The sequence below is a fragment of the Budorcas taxicolor genome, chromosome 12, assembly GCF_023091745.1.
Source record: "Budorcas taxicolor isolate Tak-1 chromosome 12, Takin1.1, whole genome shotgun sequence".
In the NCBI taxonomy this organism is placed as follows: domain Eukaryota; kingdom Metazoa; phylum Chordata; class Mammalia; order Artiodactyla; family Bovidae; genus Budorcas; species Budorcas taxicolor.
Genome location: NC_068921.1, coordinates 71,154,517 through 71,176,601, shown reverse-complemented (window position 1 = coordinate 71,176,601; position 22,085 = coordinate 71,154,517). Strand labels below are relative to the sequence as shown.

The window sequence follows — 22,085 nt, the reverse complement described above, 5'->3', positions numbered from 1 at the left end:
GTTAAAGTTCAATAAAACTTTTTAACGTATGAATAAAAAATCAGGTGGTTATTAAAAGTGTTACACTGTATATTAAAGATAAAAGGAAATATTGTATTAAAAATAGCTTGATCATGGTATCTCCTTCGCCAGGTGTATACCTATGCCTGATACATGTTGATGTTTGGCAGAAACCAACACAATTCTGTAAGCAATTATGCTTCCATTAAAACTTTAAAAATTTTTTTAAATAGCTTGAATGAATAGCAAAAAATTCTCTTGTAGAATTAAAACAATGTAGATTTTCAAGATTTTATCAAACACCCTAAGATTTTCTTTAATACAATTAAAAACATTCTTATCTATAGAATATAGTGAAAGAGTTTGCATTTGTGTGGATTTCATTTACATATTTCTTTAGTTAACACAATTATATCGAATATAATTAGATAGATCTGTTAAAATTATTCCCTTTCTCAAATATATGCTTTTCTTCTTAATCTAAGTTTATAGATCCAGTCACTGAAGTTCACCTGTAAATAAAACGTTGGTATCAGTGAGGGTTTAATAAACAACATGAAGAATTTTCCATAAATATCACTATGAGATTTAGGCATGAAAATATTGAAAGTCATTGTGATACTTAGTTTTTAATTTTTAATTAGTTTTTAATTAGACTTCCTCATTACAATTTAGTGAATATTATCCAATCAGTTCAGTTCAGTTCAGTCGCTCAGTTGTGTCGGACTCTTTGCAGCCCCGTGCCAGGTCTCCCTGTCCATCACCAACTCCCGGAGTTCACTCAGACTCACGTCCATCGAGTCAGTGATGCCATCCAGCCATCTCATCCTCAGTCGTCCCCTTCTGCCCTCAATCTTTCCCAGCATCAGGGTCTTTTCAGTTGAGTCAGCTCTTCGCATCAGGTGGTCAAAGTATGAACACCCAGGACTGATCTCCTTTAGGATGGACTGGTTGGATCTCCTTTCAGTCCAAGGAACTCTCAAGAGTCTTCTCCAACACCACAGTTCAAAAGCATCAATTCTTCAGGGTTCAGCTTTCTTCACAGTCCAACTCTCACATCCATATGTTACCACTAGAAAACCACAGCCTTAACTAGACAGACCTTTGTTGACAAAGTAATGTCTCTGCTTTTTAATATGCTGTCTAGATTGGTCATAACCTTCCTTCCAAGGAGTAAGTGTCTTTTAATTTCATGGCTGCAATCATCATCTGCAGAGATTTTGGAGTCTCAAAAAATAAAGTCAGCCACTGTTTCCTGATCTATTTTCCATGAAGTGATGGGACCAGATCCCATGATCTTAGTTTTCTGAATGTTCAGCTTTAAGCCAACTCTTTCACTCTTCTCTTTCACTTCCATCAAGAGGCTCTTTAGTTCTTCTTCACTTTCTGCCATAAAGTGTCATCTGCATATCTGAGGTTATTGATATTTCTCCCAGCAATCTTGATTCCAGCCTGTGCTTCTTCCAGCCCAGTGTTTCTCATGATGTACTCTGCATATATGCTGTCTAGGATGGTCTTATCAGTCAGTGACTAGTGCCTATGATATCAAGCATCAGGAAGTGCAGAGGTGTGAAGTGACAAGCTTCATAATAAACAGCAGCCACCTCGCCCCTGGATGGAAGGTCACAAACCATTAGCTTAAACGTGACCCAAGCCAGCAGGTAATCAAGAGCTTTGCAGTAGTCAAATGTCTCCTGGGCCAGAGGGTCCAGTGAAGATTTTATCATTCTAAGTTTGGGACTGGATTTTCTATTACCCAGTACCATTGCTTGGGCCCCTAGAAAGCAAGGATTTGACTAACACATACGACAATGTGTGTGCACCCCTGAGGGATGTTTGTTCCTTAGGGATCTTATGGCAAGGGCCACCCATGTTGGGCCATTAACTGTTTCCAAGAAAACTTTACGAGGGGAAACTGGGCTATAGGTGGTTCACAACCTGATCCAGGTTACATTCAGATTTTAATTACACTCAGTCCACCTCTGAACTAAAGGGGCCATTCATCTAGTCAGGAAGGGGACTAGACTGGTAATAGCAGGACTTGTCACTCTTGTAGGATCCCTGGTGAGCCTAACACAAGGAACAATTTATGATACCATAAGTATAAAAGAAATTGCTCGGACAGTCTGTTTAGCTCTTTTTCCCATTTTTTTGGGTGTTGTTGTTGTTTTTTTTTAACTGACCTGTAGGAGCTGTTTATATATTTTGGAGATTAATTCCTTGTTAGTTGCATTGTTTGCAAATATTTTCTCCCATTCTGTCAGTTTTTCATTTTTTTTTTTTATGGTTTCCTTTGCCATCCAAAAACTTTTAAGTTTAATTGGGTCCCATTTGCTTATTTATGTTTTTAATTCTATTATGTACATGTGTTGATTACTCAATCTACAGATTCAATGCAATCCTTATCAAATTACCAATGGCGTTTTTCACAGAAAAGTAACAAAATTTAAAAAATTTTGATGGAAACACAAAACACCTTGATTAGTCAAAGCAATATTGAGAAAGAAAAATGGAGCTGGAAGAATCAGGCTCCCTGACTTCAGACTATATTTCAAAGCTACAGTAACCAAAGCAGTATGGTACTGATGGAAAAACAGAAATATAGACTTTCATTAGCTCTCCTCATAATCTGGCCTGACCCCACCCCTATGAGTTGGCCACAGGGAAAATTTGTCAGAATCTGGCCAAGGTGTCCTTCTGCCAATCATGGGGCTCGTGGGGTCTGCCCTGCAAAAGGAGGTATCCAAGTTAAAGTGCAATAAGGATAAAAGACATTTCTCTAAAGAAGACATACAGATAGCCAAAAGGCACATGAAAAAATGCTCAAATGCAAATCAAAATTATAATGAGATAGCACCTCACATTGGCCAGAATGACCATCATATCAAAATGTCTACAAATAATAAATGCTGGAGAAGACGTAGAGAGAACAGAACCCTCTTACTTTGTTGGTGGGAATGTAAATTGGTGCAACCACTATTGAAAACAGTATGGACATTCCTTAAAAAACTAAAAATACAGCTACTATATGATCCAACAATTTTAATCTTGGGCATATATCCAGAGAAAATCATAATATGAAAAGATACATGCACCCTAATGTTCACAGCGACAAAATTTACAATAGCCAAGACATGGAAGAACCTAAATGTCCATTGACAGATGAATCAATAATGAAGATGTAGAGTATTATTCAGCCAAAAAAAGAATGAAATAATGCTATTTGCAGCAGCATGGATGGACCTAGAGATTATCACTAAGTGAAATAATCTAGAGAGAGAAAGAAAAATATATATTGTTTATAGGCAGAATCTAAAACAACAACAACAACAACAACAACAAAAACACTATGTCCCCTATATAGATTGAGCTCCATTCTGAGAATGCATTTGTAAATAAGTCCAGCAAAGATAGCCTAGGTATCCAACTAAGACAATTGGCTACATACTACTGTACTGTAATACATTTAAAATACTTTTTCCCCACACAAATAATATGTAAAAAACAAACACAAAATTTTAAAAAGTGTTTAATTTTATGCCACAATACCTCAAAAAGTACAGAAGTATAGTACAAGAGGTGGCATACGGGGCTGGCACAGAGTGAACAGGCAAGAAGAGTTACTGACAGGAGGTGGGAGATGGTGGAGCTGAAGGATCATCAGCTATAGAAGACGGAACACAAGCTAAAATGTCACTCACTGACATTGATGACACAGATTCTGACTCCTTGCTTGATTCAATTTCATCTACTGTCATACGATCCAGTGTTGTCTGGGCAGTATCTCCTTTTTCCTTCTCATAGATGACTTGGTAGCACTGGATTGCATTCTCAACGGCTGCTGCAACCTTTGTGTATTGTTCTACATTTGAGTCCTGTGCCTTGAAAACTAACAATGCCTCCTTAAATAGAGAAACTCCTCTTTCCATTTCCGGTGTCATGAATCTGTTTGGTGTGAATGCACGCTTGCATCTTTCAGAGCTTGCAACTTAAAGGTCAGTAGGTAGGGCGCTTACTGTACTCTCTTGAGGAAACTAAAAAGAGCAAAGAACAAAAGGAAATGCATTCTACTTTCTATGCTTGACAGTCCTCTGCAAATCACCTGTTTTCTTTCCCCAAAAGTCTTCTCAACATAATTTTTAAAAAGAAAATGTTATTATTGGCAACTTTGAACCAAAATGGTCTTCATTTCATTATCGACTTGAAACTGAATACTAAAAACAAGCTTCCTGTGTATAAGGAAGCTGACCTCTCTGTCTCTCACCTGTTACCCTGGTGTAGACCACACTCTGGCTAACAACACAACTGAGAGAAGGCATCTTTTCTCAGGGTGGGTTATGAAGGGAGTTGAGATGACTGAATGCTTGCTAGCAGAGTCCTTGAAGATGGGCTGAGCCTGGGATAGAGAGGCTCACCTCTCTCCCGTGGGATACTGCTGACCTTGGGAGAATCTCTTACTCTCTACACCAGCTGCCTCATTGTGAAGTGATACAATGACCTGTCTCATAGGAACTAAGTGATACTACAAACTGCAGGTTGAAAACATGCTGAGCTAAGTGTTGATGTGATTATGATGCTGCTGAAAGACACGGCCCCTCAGTCCAGGAAAGTAGCAGCATCACATGGCTTACATGAAGAAAACAAATTATATGGGAGTTTCTTTGTGACTTTTCTGATTTTATCCTTTAAGAAGCCCAGAGTCATAGTTAAGACACATTTAACCCAGTGAACATAGTAATCAGTGTGGCAGAAAGTTGTTTAAAAGATTATTAACTCTTTGTAACCTGTAACTTTGAGAAGTTACTTAGATTCTTCTGCCTCAGTTATTCCATCTGAGGGATAACAAGGCCAGCTCAGAAAGTTGTGAAGATTAAAAGACACAATGCCAAAAATGTTCAAATTCAGGACAGGCAGAGCAAATAAATAAATAAATAAAAATAAAAACAAAAACAGTGAGCGTTGGATTTCTATACCTGTTCTCGTTCTTTCTCTTCAGTTTGTTCATTATAGCTCCTCCAGTGTAGGTTGAAACAATCTATTGTATAAACAGCAGCTAGTATATAAAGCCATCATGACAGAATTAGATCTTACTAAAAGCAACAGAGCAATAAAACTCCCCTGCATGGATAAAAGTCCAGCCTGGATAGTTCAAAATATGTAAAACTCTGGCTGCAGACTATGCATTCACCCTCCCTGAAGAGCATGGCCCAAGTTCAATCCCAGTAACCCTCAAACTTCTCATTTTTAAATCAGGTATAACTGTGTACATACTGGCAGGCATATTACCAAAGTTAAAGAGTGCTGTAGAGTTTAGAGAGGATTTGTGCTCTCAACTTAATGGACTAATGAATTTTTCTCTCCCTTTATCCTTTCAGAAATCACCCTAAATAGAAAGGATATTGGGAGATATAAAAAAAAAAACCCCAATCTTTGATGAAATCAGAAGTCATAGGAAATCCCAAATGACATAAATATCTGGATGGGCTGCCTTATGCAACCAAATTCAACTGGCTGTGGCAAGACAGAGAGAGGATACTTAAGAAGACAGACCTCAGCAATCATGGGAGAACACAGGTCTCCAACTAAGGGGTGAATTCTAAGGTGTCAATGAGGAATCATATAGAATCACTATTTTTCCCCGAAGCATCTACACTGGTGGCATGCTAGGAGGAGATTCTGAAATGCAAGCAGCATTGATTGCTCATCTCTGAAGGCTAAGGAGGAGCACAGGGTAAATGAATATTTATTCTCAGTTTCTAACTCTCCTACACACACGCACGCATACACACTCACATACACACACACACACACACACACACACACACACTCCCCATCACCACCCCAGGCCATGAAGAGCTTCTGTGTTAAGCAGAGAGAATTCCCTTTTAGCCTGAAATGATACTCTAGCCACAACTATCTTATAAATACACGATCTAGAAAAAATCTAAAGGTTAGTAGGAATAATAATAACACAGTAGTATAGAGTTTGTAAAATACACAAGCAAAAAACGAGGAAAAGGAAAAAGTTGAGAATATGATGGATGAAAAATACTCACTGACAGAGGAAAATTAGAAAAAAAATATAATGCAATTCATTCAAAGAAAATGTAGCAGAACAGTCAACCTGCATACAATAGACATCTGAAAGTACAGGAAAACATGACAAAGCAACAGATGATGATGAAACATGAGTTGATAGAGGCCAATAGTGAAATGGAAGAGACAAATGAAAACATTAAAGAAATGATCGTTCTAAAAGGCAACACAAAGAAAATTAGACACGGCTGAAAAAAACCACTGTGAGACCTGGAGGACAGGGCTGAGAAAACAAGCCAAATGATTATACATTAATATAAACTTTAAAAGTATTAAGGCTATAATAGCTCTATAAAACAGGCAAAGGACAGGTTAATACACACTATAAATATTTGTAAAGATGAGAATCCAATCAAATAAAACAAATTCAAAGATATAATTCATGTAAACTTCTGGAAATAAAACATGTGAATGTCAAGATCAAGAGTATTTGATTTCCTAGGAAAAAATTAAGGACTTTCAAAACAGAGAAAGAATCCTTTGAGCCTCCAGCAAAGAACATCAAGTTATTTCAAATTAGAGATGCAACAGATGAATACTTTATATCAGTTGACCTTTGATCAATGTGGGGTTTAGGGGCTCTGATCCTCTGAACAGTCAAAAATCTGTGTATAATTTTATAGGTATCCTCTGTATCCATAGATTCAACCAACTTTGAATCACATAGAATTGCAGTATATATTTATTGAAAAAAAAATGCCTGTAAGTGGATGCATGCAATCCAAAATTGCGTTGTTCAAGGGTTAACTATATTTGGAATAAGTTGGGCAGTCTAACTACAATGGACCCTCCTTTAAGATGATATAAAACCTTGATGTCAACATTTTATTTGTACTGCCACCCACAATAGTAAATACACTTACATTTACAGTGAGTACAGATTTACTGTCTATATTTATCTATCCTGAAAGGAATTTCATGAAATATTTCCTATAACAAGGAAAGATATACTGCTATTTTTCTCAATTCCTCTCTTCTTCCATTTCACTTCTTGAAACATGCTGGTTATGATGGCCAATGAATCTGGATTTCACAGCCCAATGAATCAGAACCTAAAGTTTGAAAAACATTAGAGGACAAATTTCAACTGACTAACAGAAGGAACAGGGCTTCCTTGAGGCTCATATGGTAAAGAATCTGCCTGGAACGTGGGAGACATGGGTTCGATCCCTGGAATGGAAAGATCCCTTGGAGGAGGGCATGGCAACACATTCTGGTGTTCTTGCTTGGAGAATCCCCATGGACAGAGGAGTCTGGAGGGCTACAGCCCATCGAGTCACAAAGAGTCAGACATGATTGAGTGACTAAGCACAACAGAAGGAATAAATATCATTTAAAACATGCATGGAAAATAATAGAGACTGAAGAATTTTTAAAGATTTGAAGTTAAATAGTAGAAGAAAAACCATTTAAACAGGTAAGATTTGTAGTAGAATGGACAAAAATGAAAATATGTTGTCAATATTTACATGTGGAGTTAATAATAAGGAAATAGAGTGTTCCTAGAAGAAATTAAACTAGTACACATAAAAGAGTGGGCAAAAATCAAAAAAGAAAAAAAAAACACAGATTGCAAATTAGAAGGTTTAAAGAAAATAACACTTCAGATTGAAAGCTTAACATAAGAGAACTAAGATAAAACATACCTATAAAGGTTAAGATTAAATCTCAGAGATAAACCAAACTACACACCGTTGCAGGAGATACATGTACAATCTGATATAAAGCTGAAGCTCAAATACTTTGACCACTTGATGCAAAGTACAGGCTCATTGGAAAAAAAACCCTGATGCTAGGAAAGATTGAGGGCAAAAAAGAAGGGGACAGCAGAGGAAAAGTAGTTAGATAGCATCACCAACTCAATGGATCTGAATTTGAGCAAACTCCAAGAGATAGTGGAGGACATAGGGGCCTGGCATGCTGCAGTCTGTGGTTTGCAAAGAGTTAGACACGTCTTAGCAACTGAACAACAAGTATTTGATGAAAAACATAAGACAAAAACTAAAATTTTATTCTATTGCACAGTTGAAAATTGCTAAGTGACTAGTTCTCACCACAAGAAAAAAAAATTCCATAAATATGTATGGTGACAGATGCTAACTAGACTTATTGTGATGATCATTTCACAACATATATAAATATCAAATCATCATGTTGTGTACCTGAAATTACTAATGTAATGCTGTGTGTCAGTTATATCTCAATAAAAAGTCACAAAGAAAAAATCATATATATGCTTATATATGTATAAAATACTTCACAGAATATTTCTGAAAGGGTATCCAAGAAACTGTAAACATTAGTAAGGACAGATATTGGGAGGAAAGGGCATGAAGTAGCAAGAAGAAATTTTTTATTATGCATACAGTTTTTGAATTCTTTCCCTTGTGTATGTACTGCTTTTTTAATAAAGAATATTCAGGGCCAAGAACAGTAAATGAATCAAAAAAGGGTATTGACACCTTAAAGTAATAGAAAATAAAATTCATAATTTGCTGGGGTCCAACCCTGGTGGATCCAGAGTAATTTGAAGCATGAATGGTGTAGGCAAGGAAAAACTTATTTATTTATTTGATTAGAAATATAGGATTAGATTAGGAAGAAATAGTGTAGTAAGAAAATTAAGTGGAGAAAAGATGCTGAATAACTTGGTTTATGGGGAAAACCAATAAAACTTCAAGACAAGAAGTTTGCACCATCTACATTAGGGCACCTGCGCCCACTTGAATGTCGAAGGGTGCCCTGCCTTAGGTTCCCTTCCACGTGGATCTTAGAAGCCAGGGCAAGTAAGTAGACATGGTGAGCTTCCCCACTCCAGATGGGAATTCAGCTGGAAAAGGAGAGGGAGGGAGAGGGAGAAAGAGAGAGAGAGAAAGACATGGGGGGAGCCAGATTTCCAAGAAACTAGTTCAAGAGACTAGGCTGAGAAACTGGTCCATCTTTTATTGTTTAGAAGGCTTTTTATACTTTTGATTGTACATAGAGATCAATGGGTAATACAAAGTTATACAGCATCATCAGCCCTGACTCTTATCAAAACCAGGCTTTTCTCTCTGCATACCTAGTTGTATACACAAGTCTTAGGTGATTTACATCATCTTCTGGCCAGAGAGCCAATTAGCATTTTACAGCCTTTTTTCTGATAAGGTTTGTCAACCAGAAGACTTATTTATGTTGTTCTTCCCAAAGTCTGGTGCCACTCTCAGAAAGCACTAAATAAAGTTACATTCTTACATAGCAAAGATACAACAATTTATAACAAGCAAAAAGAGTACAGTGATTTATAACAAAAGAAAAGTAATTAACTCAAAAGTCTAGTGTTGCTAACATCAAAACTATTATATACCTTTTTCCATATCCCAATTACATTGATTAATATCCTCCCAGGTGCCTAAAAGATAAAGAATATGGAGGCCTGGCAGCAATCATTGAGTCAACAGTGTAAACCCATCACCAATGATTTTTAGCTCTTTAGAAAAGGCTCTGTATCTTTAAGATGCTCTAAGCTTCATGACTCTCGTGGCTGGGGGGCTGTAAACAATTTACAAGTTGTAAGAAGTCTGGGGGAACCTGTTAGGCAAGTTAGAGAGCCATCAGAGGGGGTTTTAAGCTGAGACATTCTTTTGCAGGAAACTGAAGTCCTGAATTAACTTTTTTCCAGAGAATGTCAGAAGAGTGGAAAGCACAGAACAATAAAATCAGGCCGACTCTGGTTTTTGGGGTACATGCTCAGGAAATTCCAGGGGGAACCCTGAGGCCTGACTCACCTTGCCCATCAGGCCACTCCGCATGATCTTGTCATGGGTGGGTTCTCCTGTGCTGGCTCCCGGCAATAATTCAAACACAGGTCATGAATCTCTATGGACTGAAAAATCACAGCATCAAAATTATCAAGCAAAAATGATAAGAACTACAAAGTGAAACTTGGTATAATATGAGATTAATTAACTTCTCTAAGTCCAAGTCACATCAAATGGACCAAAATAAAGAAGGATAGAAATAACTAAATACTGTAATTAATAAAATCACTCTAAATAAAAATTAAATACTATACCTTAAACAGACAACAATTCATCTTTCTGAATGCATAAAGACTATTCACAAAATTATCTATATACTAAAGCACAGAAAAGCATTAATAAATCATGTTTGGGTGTGGAAATAGTACAGAGAATTATTCTTTTATCACAAAGCAATTAAATGAATAAAATGAAGAACAAAGTAGAAAACAAATAAACATTAAAAAAAAATCCTCTCTCTCTAGAAAATTTCAAAGGCCTCCTTCTGAAATAATTCTTGGGCCAAAGAGGAAATGGAAACAAAAACTTTAGAAATCTATAAATAAAAATCTAAATATGATGAAAGCATACACACCAGAACCTATAGGATATAGATAGAACATTATTCAGAGAAAAGTTTACAGCCTTAAAATGTTATACTAATAAACAAGAAAGAATGAAAACAGAATCACCAGTCCAGTTTTGATGCATGATACTGGGTGCTTGGGGCTGGTGCACTGGGATGACTCAGAGGGATGGTATGGGGAGGGAGGAGGGAGGGGGGTTCAGGATGGGGAATACGTGTATATCTGTGGCAGATTCATGTTGATGTATGGCAAAACCAATACATTATTGTAAAGTAATTAACCTCCAATTAAAATAAATAAATTTATATTAAAAATAAAAAAGGTTCAAAAAATCATAAAAAAGAAGAAGCAACAACAAAATAAACCAAAGGAAGGAACAAATTATCAGATAAAAAACAGAAAGTGAAAAATTATTAAAAAGAATACAAGTAGCATATGATTGTGAGAGTCCTTCTTTGGGGAAAAAATATAAAACTAACAGTTAACTAGAAGGGAAAATGAGGAGTAAGGAGTGAAGAAAGCATAAATACTAAGTAGCCATTGAAATATAATTATATGTATTGGTATAATCTGAGATGTAATATTAAATGAAAAAAGCAAATGATAGCTGTTATTTGTGCTTAAAAACAGAAAGGGCACATATGCACATGTCCTTAGTGATGCACAGAACATGTCAACAGTAACAGTTAACAATGGTGCTGGGACTCCACCCTGGGGCAGGAGCTGTGTGATGGCAGGAGTGGAAGATTTTTTTTCTTATTTATAAAATTTTAAAGCCTATATTAAAAAGTAAACTTTTGAATTGTATAGTATAAGATGTATTATCTGCTTAAAAACTAATTATTAAATATACATTTTAATTATTTAATCTCTAAAGCTACTTATAAGAATTGTGAGTATTTTTTTTTATTATTGGGAGGTAAGAATTACCTAGAGCCTTTGAAAATATGATCTCAATTTTATACTGTAAAATGCTCTATATTCTCAAAGCACTTGAGTATCTGCTCTCTCATCTGATCCTGTAATAGGTGAAGAAGCCAGGCAGGGCTGTAATCCCTGCCTTACACACAGGTGAGGACCTGAGGCTCAGAGATCTTGGGGAACACAAGGTCATGTGGATGCTAACTGCCTCCTCCACCTGTTCAAACATGTCCAGGCTCCAAGATCTAGGATATGAGGGCTTCATAGCATTTAGGTTGTATCTGGTGATAACATTAATAGATAAAATGAAACTTCTGTGACATATAGGGAACAAAGAAACTTCAAAAAAATCTCAATCAGGTTTTTCTGTTTCATCACAGGAGAAAACGAATGCCAGGCATTCATCCTTTGTCATGGGTTGCACTGTGTCCCTTCAAATTTTATATGCTGAAGTCCTAAACCCACCAATCCCCAAGAAAGTAGAGACAGGGTCTTTAAAGTGGCAATTAAATTGAAATGAAGTCCCATGCTGCTGCTGCTGCTAAGTCGCTTCAGTCGTGTCCAACTCTGTGAGACCCATTGATGGCTGCCCAACAGGCTCCCCTGTCCCTGGGATTCTCCAGGCAAGAACGCTGGAGTGGGTTGCAATTTCCTTCTTCAATGCATGAAGGTGAAAAGAGAAAGTGAAGTCACTCAGTCGTGTCCGACTCTTCGCGACCCCATGGACTGCAGCCTACTAGGCTCCTCCGTCCATGGGATTTTCCAGGCAAGAGTACTGGAGTGGAGTGCCATTGCCTTCTCCAATGAAGTCCCATAGGCAGGCCCTAATCTGATGTACTAATGTCCTTGTAAGAAGAGGAGATCTGGACACAGGCTCACACAGAGTGAAGACCATGTGAATACACAGAGAGAAGACAGCATCCACAAGCCCAGGAGAGACACCTCAGAGGAAACCAACCCGGCCAACACCTTAACTTCAGACTTCTAGCCTCTAGAGTTGTGAGGAAATAAATTTCTGATAAGCTAACTGTTCTGTGGTACTTTGTATGGTAGGCCTGGTAAACTAATAAAGTCTTCAGCTTTATGTATCTATAAAGCACTTTCTCTGCTACTTCACAGATCGTCTGAAAGGGTCAGTCAGATGGCAATTCAGCTCACCTGCATCAACATTTTCTGGGAAGCAACTCCATGGCCAAGGGAACATGACTTAGGGGGTCTAGCTCAGCAGTAGAACACTTGATTGCAGGAAAATGACTTGGAAGAACTTCTCCTCAGATGTTGAGTTTTCTCTTCAAATAAATGAATTCTGTTCTGTTAGAGTGAAAAGCTTGTTAGCTTAGGCTAAACTTTCCAATGTGACAGCTCTGAACGATGCACTGATATCTGATGCCTGCACATTTACAATGTTGACAACTGACAGCTTGTTCCATTAAGAGGACTAAGCACAAGCAGAAATAGTGTCAAGAAGACTTTCAACTGGGATGAGAATCAGGATAAGTATTTCATTATGTCTTTCCATAGAGGTGACCTGACCGGTGGCAGGACTCAAATCCAAGAGTGATCTTCTGCACCCTGTGAATCTGGGTGATTGGCTTCACCTTGGCTACCATTTAACAGAAGGAGCAGGGTTCTCACACTCGACATAGAATGCAGTACCGAGGGCTACACTCAGCCTCCCCCAGCAATTCCCTCTCTGGGCCCCCGGACCAGCTTTGAGACCCTGAGTGAGCCCTGGACCCAATCTCCTCACCCATGACATGAGATTAAAAAGGGCCATTGTGAGGATTAAGTAAAATTATATAAGTGAGTACTGTGTAAAATAAATTATAAAGAACAACACAAATATAACTTACCATTAATATTGTTAAAGTAGGTGCAAGACTACTAGACCAGGAATCATGTTTTCTAATTCTATGACCTATGTCTGTTTTTGTATGTATGTTACACTCATCTGAAACATTTACTGGAAGAAAAGATTTCTAATTCTGTGTCTGCTGCAAACTAGGGTAACACTCATTGTATATATAGGGCCACCCTCTTTTTAAGGGGACTTAGTTTACTCATCTGTAAAACGGGGGTGGTGAACCCTATTATCTTGTGTTATTTGAACCTATCTAAAATGCTGTGATCTGTTTCTCATCACTTAATGTCTGATAAGATGTAATGATAACACATTTATTAAATGAAGACTTTGATATGTAGGTTGGGGACACCTTCCTTTGCTGTGAAATGCCTAAAGGCTAAAGAACAAAAGGATTTGGGAGATTCCTAGTTGTTTTATAACTATGTTATATAGGGAATCACAAGTAAATATCAGGTCTTAGGAGAGAAGCTCTGACAATGAGACACTCTTGTTGATTAAAAAAAAAAAAAAAAGAACACTCTGTGAATTTCTATAATAAAAAAAAAAATAAGGCTCCAAATGTAGTTTCTCTACATTTGCATATGATATGAGTACTTACAAAAAGTTCAAAACACAGACTTCGTCAGCCCTAAACCAATATTTAAACTCTAACTCTGCCAACTCTTTAGCCAGCTCTGTTACCCTGGACAACTTCCTACCCTTTGAACAGTAGAAGGTGCAGCTTTTCATTTCTTCAATTCTAAGGAGGAAGAATGAGACAACACAGAAACAGAGGGAACTTAGGCTACATTTTAGATAAACCTTTCGTAAAAAGTACTGTTAGATACTGGGACATACTTTCTTCAAGTGATATTTTGAATATTACAGAAGTAATTTCAATTTACTTACAAGTGAAAATCTGGGGAATGCAGAAAACTATGAATAAAGAAAAATGTACCCACAATTTACTGCCCAAAGATAAAGTTTTGATGGATAGCCTCACCGCAGAGTTGGAAGCCTCTTCCCACCTCAGTCAATCCATGCATCTCAAGGGGCCAGAATGCCAGACCTTCCCTCTCTCCCTCCATTCTTCCATCGACCCCATTCCCATCTTATTCTAGAAAGAATTACAGGTGGCTGCATGACAATGGATAAGTCCCCTAGACCAGACCTCAGTTACCACGTTTGTATGATGAGACACTACCACCTCACCTTTGTTAGGAAGATACCACATAACCTGAATGTTACCCATCTAGCACCTTCTTCACACCATGCACAGTGCTTCACACACCTCATCTCTGTGAAAGTGCTTTATAAACTTTCAAGCACAATTCAGACCACAGTGTAAAGGTACTGTTAATTCCTGGCATATTCTAAAGACAATTTCATCTTCCAGAAGGTAGAGGAAACTTAAGGGAGTAACTGGACCTAATTCTAAACAACAAAGAATTAGAGAGAAAGTGACAGTATCATGTAGAAGTTTTCCTTAAACATTAGAAAACAGAAGAGACCTCCACTTTTCCCTGGTAGATCTTCCTAGACCCAAAATACTCCAAATGTTTTCCTTCAAACCCTCAAATGCCCTGAATGTTCCTTGATAAGATTTACATCACAAATGATCATCATAAATGAGCACCAATCAGAATGAAATGTAAAGGGTTTGCAAAATGAGAATATTCCATACTTTATGAGAATCTGAACCCAAAGTTGAGTTCAAAGATGTGCCTTTGAAATCTCTCAGGCACATAAGCATGCACAGATCCTGTACCCCACCCCCACAACTGCTGGAGATTCTCAGCAGATGCATCTTCCACCTGTTGTGTGTTTTTAAGGTCCAGTCATAAATCTTTGTTTCTGGAGGCTTATAAGGGCACAGAGTGCTTGTTATCAGACCACTGATGCAAGATCATGAGGAGTGAACCATGGAGAGGAACTTAATTACAACTCCCTGCAGCAGGCTTCCCTGGTGGCTCCATGGTAAAGAATTGCCTGCAATGTGGTAAACCTAGGTTTGACCCCTTGATGGGGTAGATTCCCTGGAGAAGAAAATGGCAACCTACTCCAATATTCTTTGCCTGGAGAATCCCCTGGACAAAGGAGCCTGGTAAGCTACAGTCCATAGGGTCAACAGCAAGTGGACATGACTGAGCAACTTTCACTTTCCCGGCAGCAAGCTCACCTGTTTTGCTCTTTCAGTGAGGGCAGCAGCCTCCACCTCGCCCACTTGTTGCACCATCTTGTAAAACAGGCTGTCTCTATTTTGCAGCAAAACAAACGGTTCATCATGTTCTTCCAGTCTCCCTGAATCCAAAACCTGTTAATCAGCAGAAACAAACCCATATGTACACAAGGTTTCTCAGTAACATACTATAACTTGGACAGTATTTCTAAAAGGGCAGGACAGGGAGAATAGAGAGAATCTATTTGGGTGGTCTACAAGACCTTTTAGAACTAACACCCAAAAGAGATGTCCTTTTCATTATAGGGGACTGGAATGCAAAAGTAGGAAGTCAAGAAACACCTGGGGTAATAGGCAACTTTGGCCTTGGAATATGGAATGAAGCAGGGCAAAGACTAATAGAGTTTTGCCAAGAGAACACATTGGTCATAGCAAACACCCTCTTCCAACAACACAAGAGAAGACTCTATACATGGACATCACCAGCTGGTCAACACTGAAATGAGACTGATTATATTCTTTGCAGCCAAAGATGGAGAAGCTCTATACAGTCAGCAAAAACAAGACCAAGAGCTGACTGTGGCTCAGATCATGAACTCCTTATTGCCAAATTCAGACTTAAATTGAAGAAAGTAGTGAAAACCACTAGATCATTCAGGTATGACCTCAATCAAATCCCTTATGATTATACAGTAGAAGTGAGAAATAGATTTAAGGGCCTAGATCTGATAGACACAGTGCCTGATGAACTATGGACGAAGGTTCATGACGTTGTACAAGAGGCAGGGATCAAGACCATCCTCATGGAAAAGAAATGCAAAGAAGCAAAATGGCTGTCTGGGGAGGCCTTACAAATAGCTGTGAAAAGAAGAGAAGCAAAAAGCAAAGGAGAAAAGGAAAGATATAAACATCTGAATGCAGAGTTCCAAGGAACAGCAAGAAGAGATAAAAAAAGCCTTCCTCAGTGATCAATACAAAGAAATAGAGGAAAACAACAGAATGGGAAAGACTAGAGATCTCCTCAAGAAAATCAGAGATACCAAGGGAACATTTCATGTAAAGATGGGCTCGATAAAGGACAGAAATGGTATGGACCTAACAGAAGCAGAAGATATTAAGAGGAGGTGGCAAGAATACACAGAAGAACTGTACAAAAAAGATCTTCATGACCAAGATAATCATGATGGTGTGATCACTATCACTAATCTAGAGCCAGACATCCTGGAATGTGAAGTCAAGTGGGCCTTAGAAAACATCACTGCGAACAAAGCTAGCAGAGGTGATGGAATTCCAGTTGAGCTATTTCAAATCCTGAAAGATGATGCTGTGAAAGTGCTACACTCAATATGCCAGCAAATTTGGAAAACTCAGTAGTGGCCACAGGACTGGAAAAGGTCAGTTTTCATTCCAATCCCAAAGAAAGGCAATGCCAAAGAATGCTCAAACTACTACACAATTGCACTCATCTCACACGCCAGTAAAGTAATGGTCAAAATTCTCCAAACCAGGCTTCAGCAATACATGAACCATGAACTTCCAGATTCAAGCTGGTTTTAGAAAAGGCAGAGGAACCAGAGATCAAATTGCCAACATCCACTGGATCATGGAAAAAGCAAGAGAGTTTCAGAGAAACATCTATTTCTGCTTTATTGACTATGCTAAAGCCTTTGACTCTTTGGATCACAATAAACTGTGGAAAATTCTGAAAGAGATGGAAATACCAGACCATCCGACCTGCTTCTTGAGAAACCTATATGCAGATCAGGAAGCAACAGTTAGAACTGGACATGGAACAACAGACTGGTTCCAAATAGAAAAAGGATTACATCAAGCCTGTATATTGTCACCATGCTTATTTAACTTATATGCAGAGGACATCATGAGAAATGCTGGGTTGGAAGATGCACAGGCTGGAATCAAGATTGCCAGGAGAAATATTCATAACCTCAGATATGCAGATGACACCACCCTTATGGCAGAAAATGAAGAGGAACTAAAAAGCCTCTTGATGAAAGTGAAAGAGGAGAGTGAACAAGTTGGCTTAAAGATCAACATTCAAAAAATGAAGATCATAGCTTTTGGTCCCATCACTTCATGGGAAATAGATGAGCTAAAAGTGGAAACAGTGTCAGATTTTTTCTTTTGGGGGGGGGGGTGGGCCAAAATCACTACAGATGGTGATTGCAGCCATGTAATCAAAAGACGCTTACTCCTTGGAAGGAAATTTATGACCAACCTAGATAGCATATTGAAAAACAGACATTACTTTGCCAACAAAGTCCTTCTAGTCAAGGCTATGGTTTTACCAGTGGTTATGTATGGATGTGAGAGTTGGACTGTGAAGAGAGCTGAGCACCCAAGTATTGATGTTTTTGAACTGTGGTGTTGGAGAAGACTCTTGTACATTATAGCAAAGTCTAGCAAGTGTCTGTAAAAATGTATTATCCAAGTAATAGCTCTGAGCAAGAAAAAAAAATAACAAACCACAATTAATCTACCTCTAGAGTTGGAAAATGCTTCAAAATGGCCCAGAGCTCACTAAAATTATCAAATCAATCACAAGATAATTTAAGTATCATTTAAAATCATGTAAAATTCAACCTTTTTTCAGTCTAGTCAGGAAGCCTAGAATGCTATTTTCCTCATTTTGAATTCTTTTTACTTGCTGTTTCTTTCATGAATTATTATCTAGCATCGTACATATTACACTTTCCTGTTGACACTAACTTCCATGTATCAGGAAAGAAAGAAAGACATGAGGGAAAGAGAATAAAGTCCCACTTTTGGTGAGTGGACTCATTCCCACATACTCCCTTCCCTTCAACCCCTAGCAGAAGCCTCTCATCAAATCCAACACCAAAGAGGTGTCCTGGGGTGACAGGGCCTGGGACAGGTACGCAGCAGAGGGAACCTGGGATATACACAAATGGAGTTATATCACTTCATGAACACACTGTCTGAGTATCATCTCCAAACAGAAATGAAGCTAACAGTGATACTGAGGGTTGAGCAAGACACAGATTGAAAGTCAAGTTACTGCAGTTATTAATTCAGCCTCCACACCCAGTCTTCTCTCACACATTTTAGAATCACAGATAATCCTATGATTTGGGAATCTTAAAAGAATGCAAATCTATTATGTTCTTAAATTGTACAATAGATTTTCTTAGATAATTCATATTTTTGGCTTTGGGGGAAATTTAAGGTGAGTGTAAATTAACAGATTTATGTTTAAAACTGGAAATCATATGGACACATTGTCTCCAAGTAAGCAAACATCATTTACAGAGCTTTCAAGGACAGGATTTCATTAAAAGTGCAGTTAATGTTTTCCTGAAATAGGAATCCTCACCTTCCTCCTGACCTACAATGAAACTGGAAATAAATAATTAGAAGTGAGTTTTGCCATTTAACTAACTGAAGCTGTTCCCTGGGTATCATTTGAGCATTAAGTTGAATATTTTTTCATGCTACAAGGGTATGACTCATTATATTATGGCTATAGTTCACTAGATGGGTCTATGGTGGTAAGAATTTTAAGTGGTTCTTAAATAATTTAATGTGGCTAGGCAGTCAGTTGTTTACAGAGTTATTGTGTGTGTGTCTTTTAGTTACTGGTTGCTCACCTGTGTGTCAATCACTCACACTTCTAGTCAGCAGTCCCTCAGGACTGTCTCTGTGTCCTGCAGAATGCCACTTTCTAGGGAAGATGAAAAGAAGATGCTTCCTGATCTTAAGAAGCTTCAGGGTCCTGTGAGATACAGACCCCAAATTGCAAAGCATGTCCCAGAAGCCATCTTTTATTTGTGGTAAAATGCATGTAACCTAAAACTTACCAACTTGACAATTTTAAGTGGACAGTTCAGAGTTAAGTATATTCTCATTGTTGTGCAACCAAGTTCCAGAGCATTTTTTGGCCTCATAAAACTGAAACTCTATTCCCATTAAACAGCACTTCCTACTCCTCATACCCTAGTCCCTGGCAACTACTATTCTTACACCTGCCTTTATAAATCTGACCTCTCTAGGGACCTCATATAACTGGAATCATACAATATTTGTTCCTTTTGTTTCTTGCTTATTTCATTTAGCATGATCTCCTTAACGTTTATCTACACATTGGAATTCTCTTTCTTTCTAAGGCTCATTAATAATATTTCACTGTAAAAATATACCATATTTATCCTTCCATTAGTTGATGGATACTGGGAAACTTCCAACTTTTGGCCATGTGAATAATGTTGCTATGAACACAGGTTAGTTAAGTTAAGTCGCTCAGTCGTGTCTGACTCTTTGCAACCCTATGAACTGTAGCCCACTAGGCTCCTCCGTCCATGGGATTCTCCAGGCAAGAATACTAAAGTGGGTTGCCATTTGTTTCTCCAGGGGATCTTCCCGACCCAGGGATCCAACCCAGGTCTCCCGCATTAGAGTCAGACACTTTAACCTCTGAGCCACCAGGGAAGAACACAGGAGTAACATAAATCCTATCTTAAAAGATAATATAAAACACTGAGGAACAATTGAGGGTCTTGCAGAATCAGATGCAGTAGAATTAGCCCAGAAAGTGAAGAGACACTCACCAGGCATATGGCAGAGGGAATGTGTCTCTGAGGTAGAGGGGCAGCATGCACACTGGGAGCTGTGAGGTCAAGGTGCTTTGGGAGAATCTATACATGACCGGAGTGTGGAGGGTGTGTATACATCATGACAAGGGGCTGGAGAGGTAAATGGAGGAAGAGCTTCCTACCACCCTGTCTGTTCTGGCTTAGTCTCTTCTTCAAGAGCCCCACTTAGTCCTGGTCAAGGGCCCCAAGCTGAGTGTGAAAGGAACATCACCAGTAGTCATGCACACTAGCAGGTCCAGGTCACAAACCTCTCTGCCATCTCCCACGTGGATCTTCCCCTGCTCCTTCTCTCAGTTTGCTTTCATCCACTTTGAGTGAATCCTGGGCCCTGACTCCAGCTGGAGCACTGGTTTATCACTCCTGACTGAGTCATGATTCTGGGCTCTTTTCTGATGGGCCCAAGCTTGTCATGCAGTCCCTGTTTGGAGTGGACTTGAGGTTATGCTATGGCTCCAGCAGCAGCTTGCCCAGGCCAGTAAGGATCAGATCTGTGCTTCAGAAAGATGCAGTGTGTGGGTGGGAGGGCAGGGGAACAGAAGTTAAATGTGAGTGAGTTGAGGACAACTCTACAGAAAGGGCCAATGGACAGAGGAGAAGGCTACAACTGTAGGGTGCCATGGGAGAGACAGAAGATTTCAAAAATACAGACAAGAAAGGATAGAAAGGAATAAGATATTGGAGAGTTAGGGACAGGGAGCCAGGATTGACTTCCCAGACTCCACATGAATAATTAGGTGACAGATATAATAGTGTCTTGGGTCAGATTAAGTTGCAGCTCTGGAGCCCAGGGCCCACTAATCATCATGAGGGAGCTCATGACACAGGAAAAGAAATGCTGAGGTCCACATTTCATGGTTAGTTTGCAAGAGATATTCACCTATGATGTCACCAATGTAATCTGCATTCACAAAGGAACAAAGAGTCCCCCTGACACGCCGACAGGGAAGACAACAGAAGATTTGGAGCTAACACTTTAGCTGGATTTTGAAGAAGCAGATGGCTCAAACAAACCTTTTCTCCAGATTCAATGACTGCTGTCAGGTCTTTCAATACCAGAGGCTTGTCTGAAGTAGGCCTGAAGGAGATACTATCAAACCTAGTCTCTCCTTTACTGGGCCAGCGTGGTGGTGCTTGACAATAACGTATCCAGGGTCGTTTCTTCATAAGATCTCTGTACTCAATCACCCTTTGAACTGAAACCATCTGAAAGAGACATGATATTGCATGAGTTCGGAATTGGAGGTCTTTTTTATAGATATTCAGAGATTGTAAATGAGATGTTCTTTATTTTCATATAGTTGGTTAAGAATATCTCAGGCCTTATCATCACCAAAGGATAGAAGCAAGAGTTGCATGAGGCCTCTGATGATTTGCAAACTTGTTCATCATCTTGTAACACTTTCACTTAGGGTTACTTCCTTCAACATTATATTAAAACTATAAGAATTACAGAACGGAATGCTAAAGATTTTATTCATCTATTTTTGCATATGAATAAAAATCTAGGGAGCTTTTTCAAAGAAAAGAAAACTTATGGACACCAATCAGTAATGTGTGGCTATAGAAAGGCCACATGTTATAGATAACAGAATTGGAAGGTCATCAAACCTCATTTTAATAGTTAATCACTTTCTACCCTATTAAAAGAAAGAAATGGAAAGATTTCATTTTTATTGTATTTCTCCTTTTAGGAGAAGGTGCAAATACTCAAAAGAGGAGGTAATTTACCCATTGACTAAGGTGTCCTGGTAGCAGTGGTAGTGTTAGTTGCTCAGTCATGTCTGACTCTTTGTGACTCCATGAACTATAGCCGGCCAGGCTCCTCTGTCCATGGAATTCTCCAGGCAAGAATACTGGAGTGAATTGCCATTCCTTTCTCCAGGGGATCTACCTGACTGAGGGATCAAATCTGGGTCTCCTGAATTGCAGGAAGATTCTTTACCTTCTGAGCTACAGGGAAGATCAAACAACCATAACCCGACACCTCTGTTGGCTCATTCTGAGAGACAGCTTATCTTGCAAAAAGGGACACCAGTAAATTCAGGTGTTCAA

The 22,085-nt window shown here is 38.7% G+C and overlaps 2 protein-coding genes across 2 annotated transcripts in view; both read right to left on the bottom strand.

Annotated features, from left to right (window-relative positions):
- LOC128057592 (ATP-binding cassette sub-family C member 4-like) overlaps window positions 1–3,929 on the bottom strand; it is a 194,550-nt gene extending 190,621 nt beyond the window's left edge. The window contains 1 exon segment of the mRNA XM_052650041.1: window positions 3,702–3,929. Within this exon segment, the coding sequence (XP_052506001.1) occupies window positions 3,702–3,929 (228 nt within the window).
- Window positions 3,930–9,597: 5,668 nt separating this feature from the next.
- The window catches only part of LOC128057591 (ATP-binding cassette sub-family C member 4-like), a 128,307-nt gene continuing 115,819 nt past the window's right edge, over window positions 9,598–22,085 (bottom strand). The window contains 3 exon segments of the mRNA XM_052650040.1: window positions 9,598–9,666; window positions 15,406–15,540; window positions 18,216–18,316. Of these exon segments, the coding sequence (XP_052506000.1) occupies window positions 9,598–9,666; window positions 15,406–15,540; window positions 18,216–18,316 (305 nt within the window).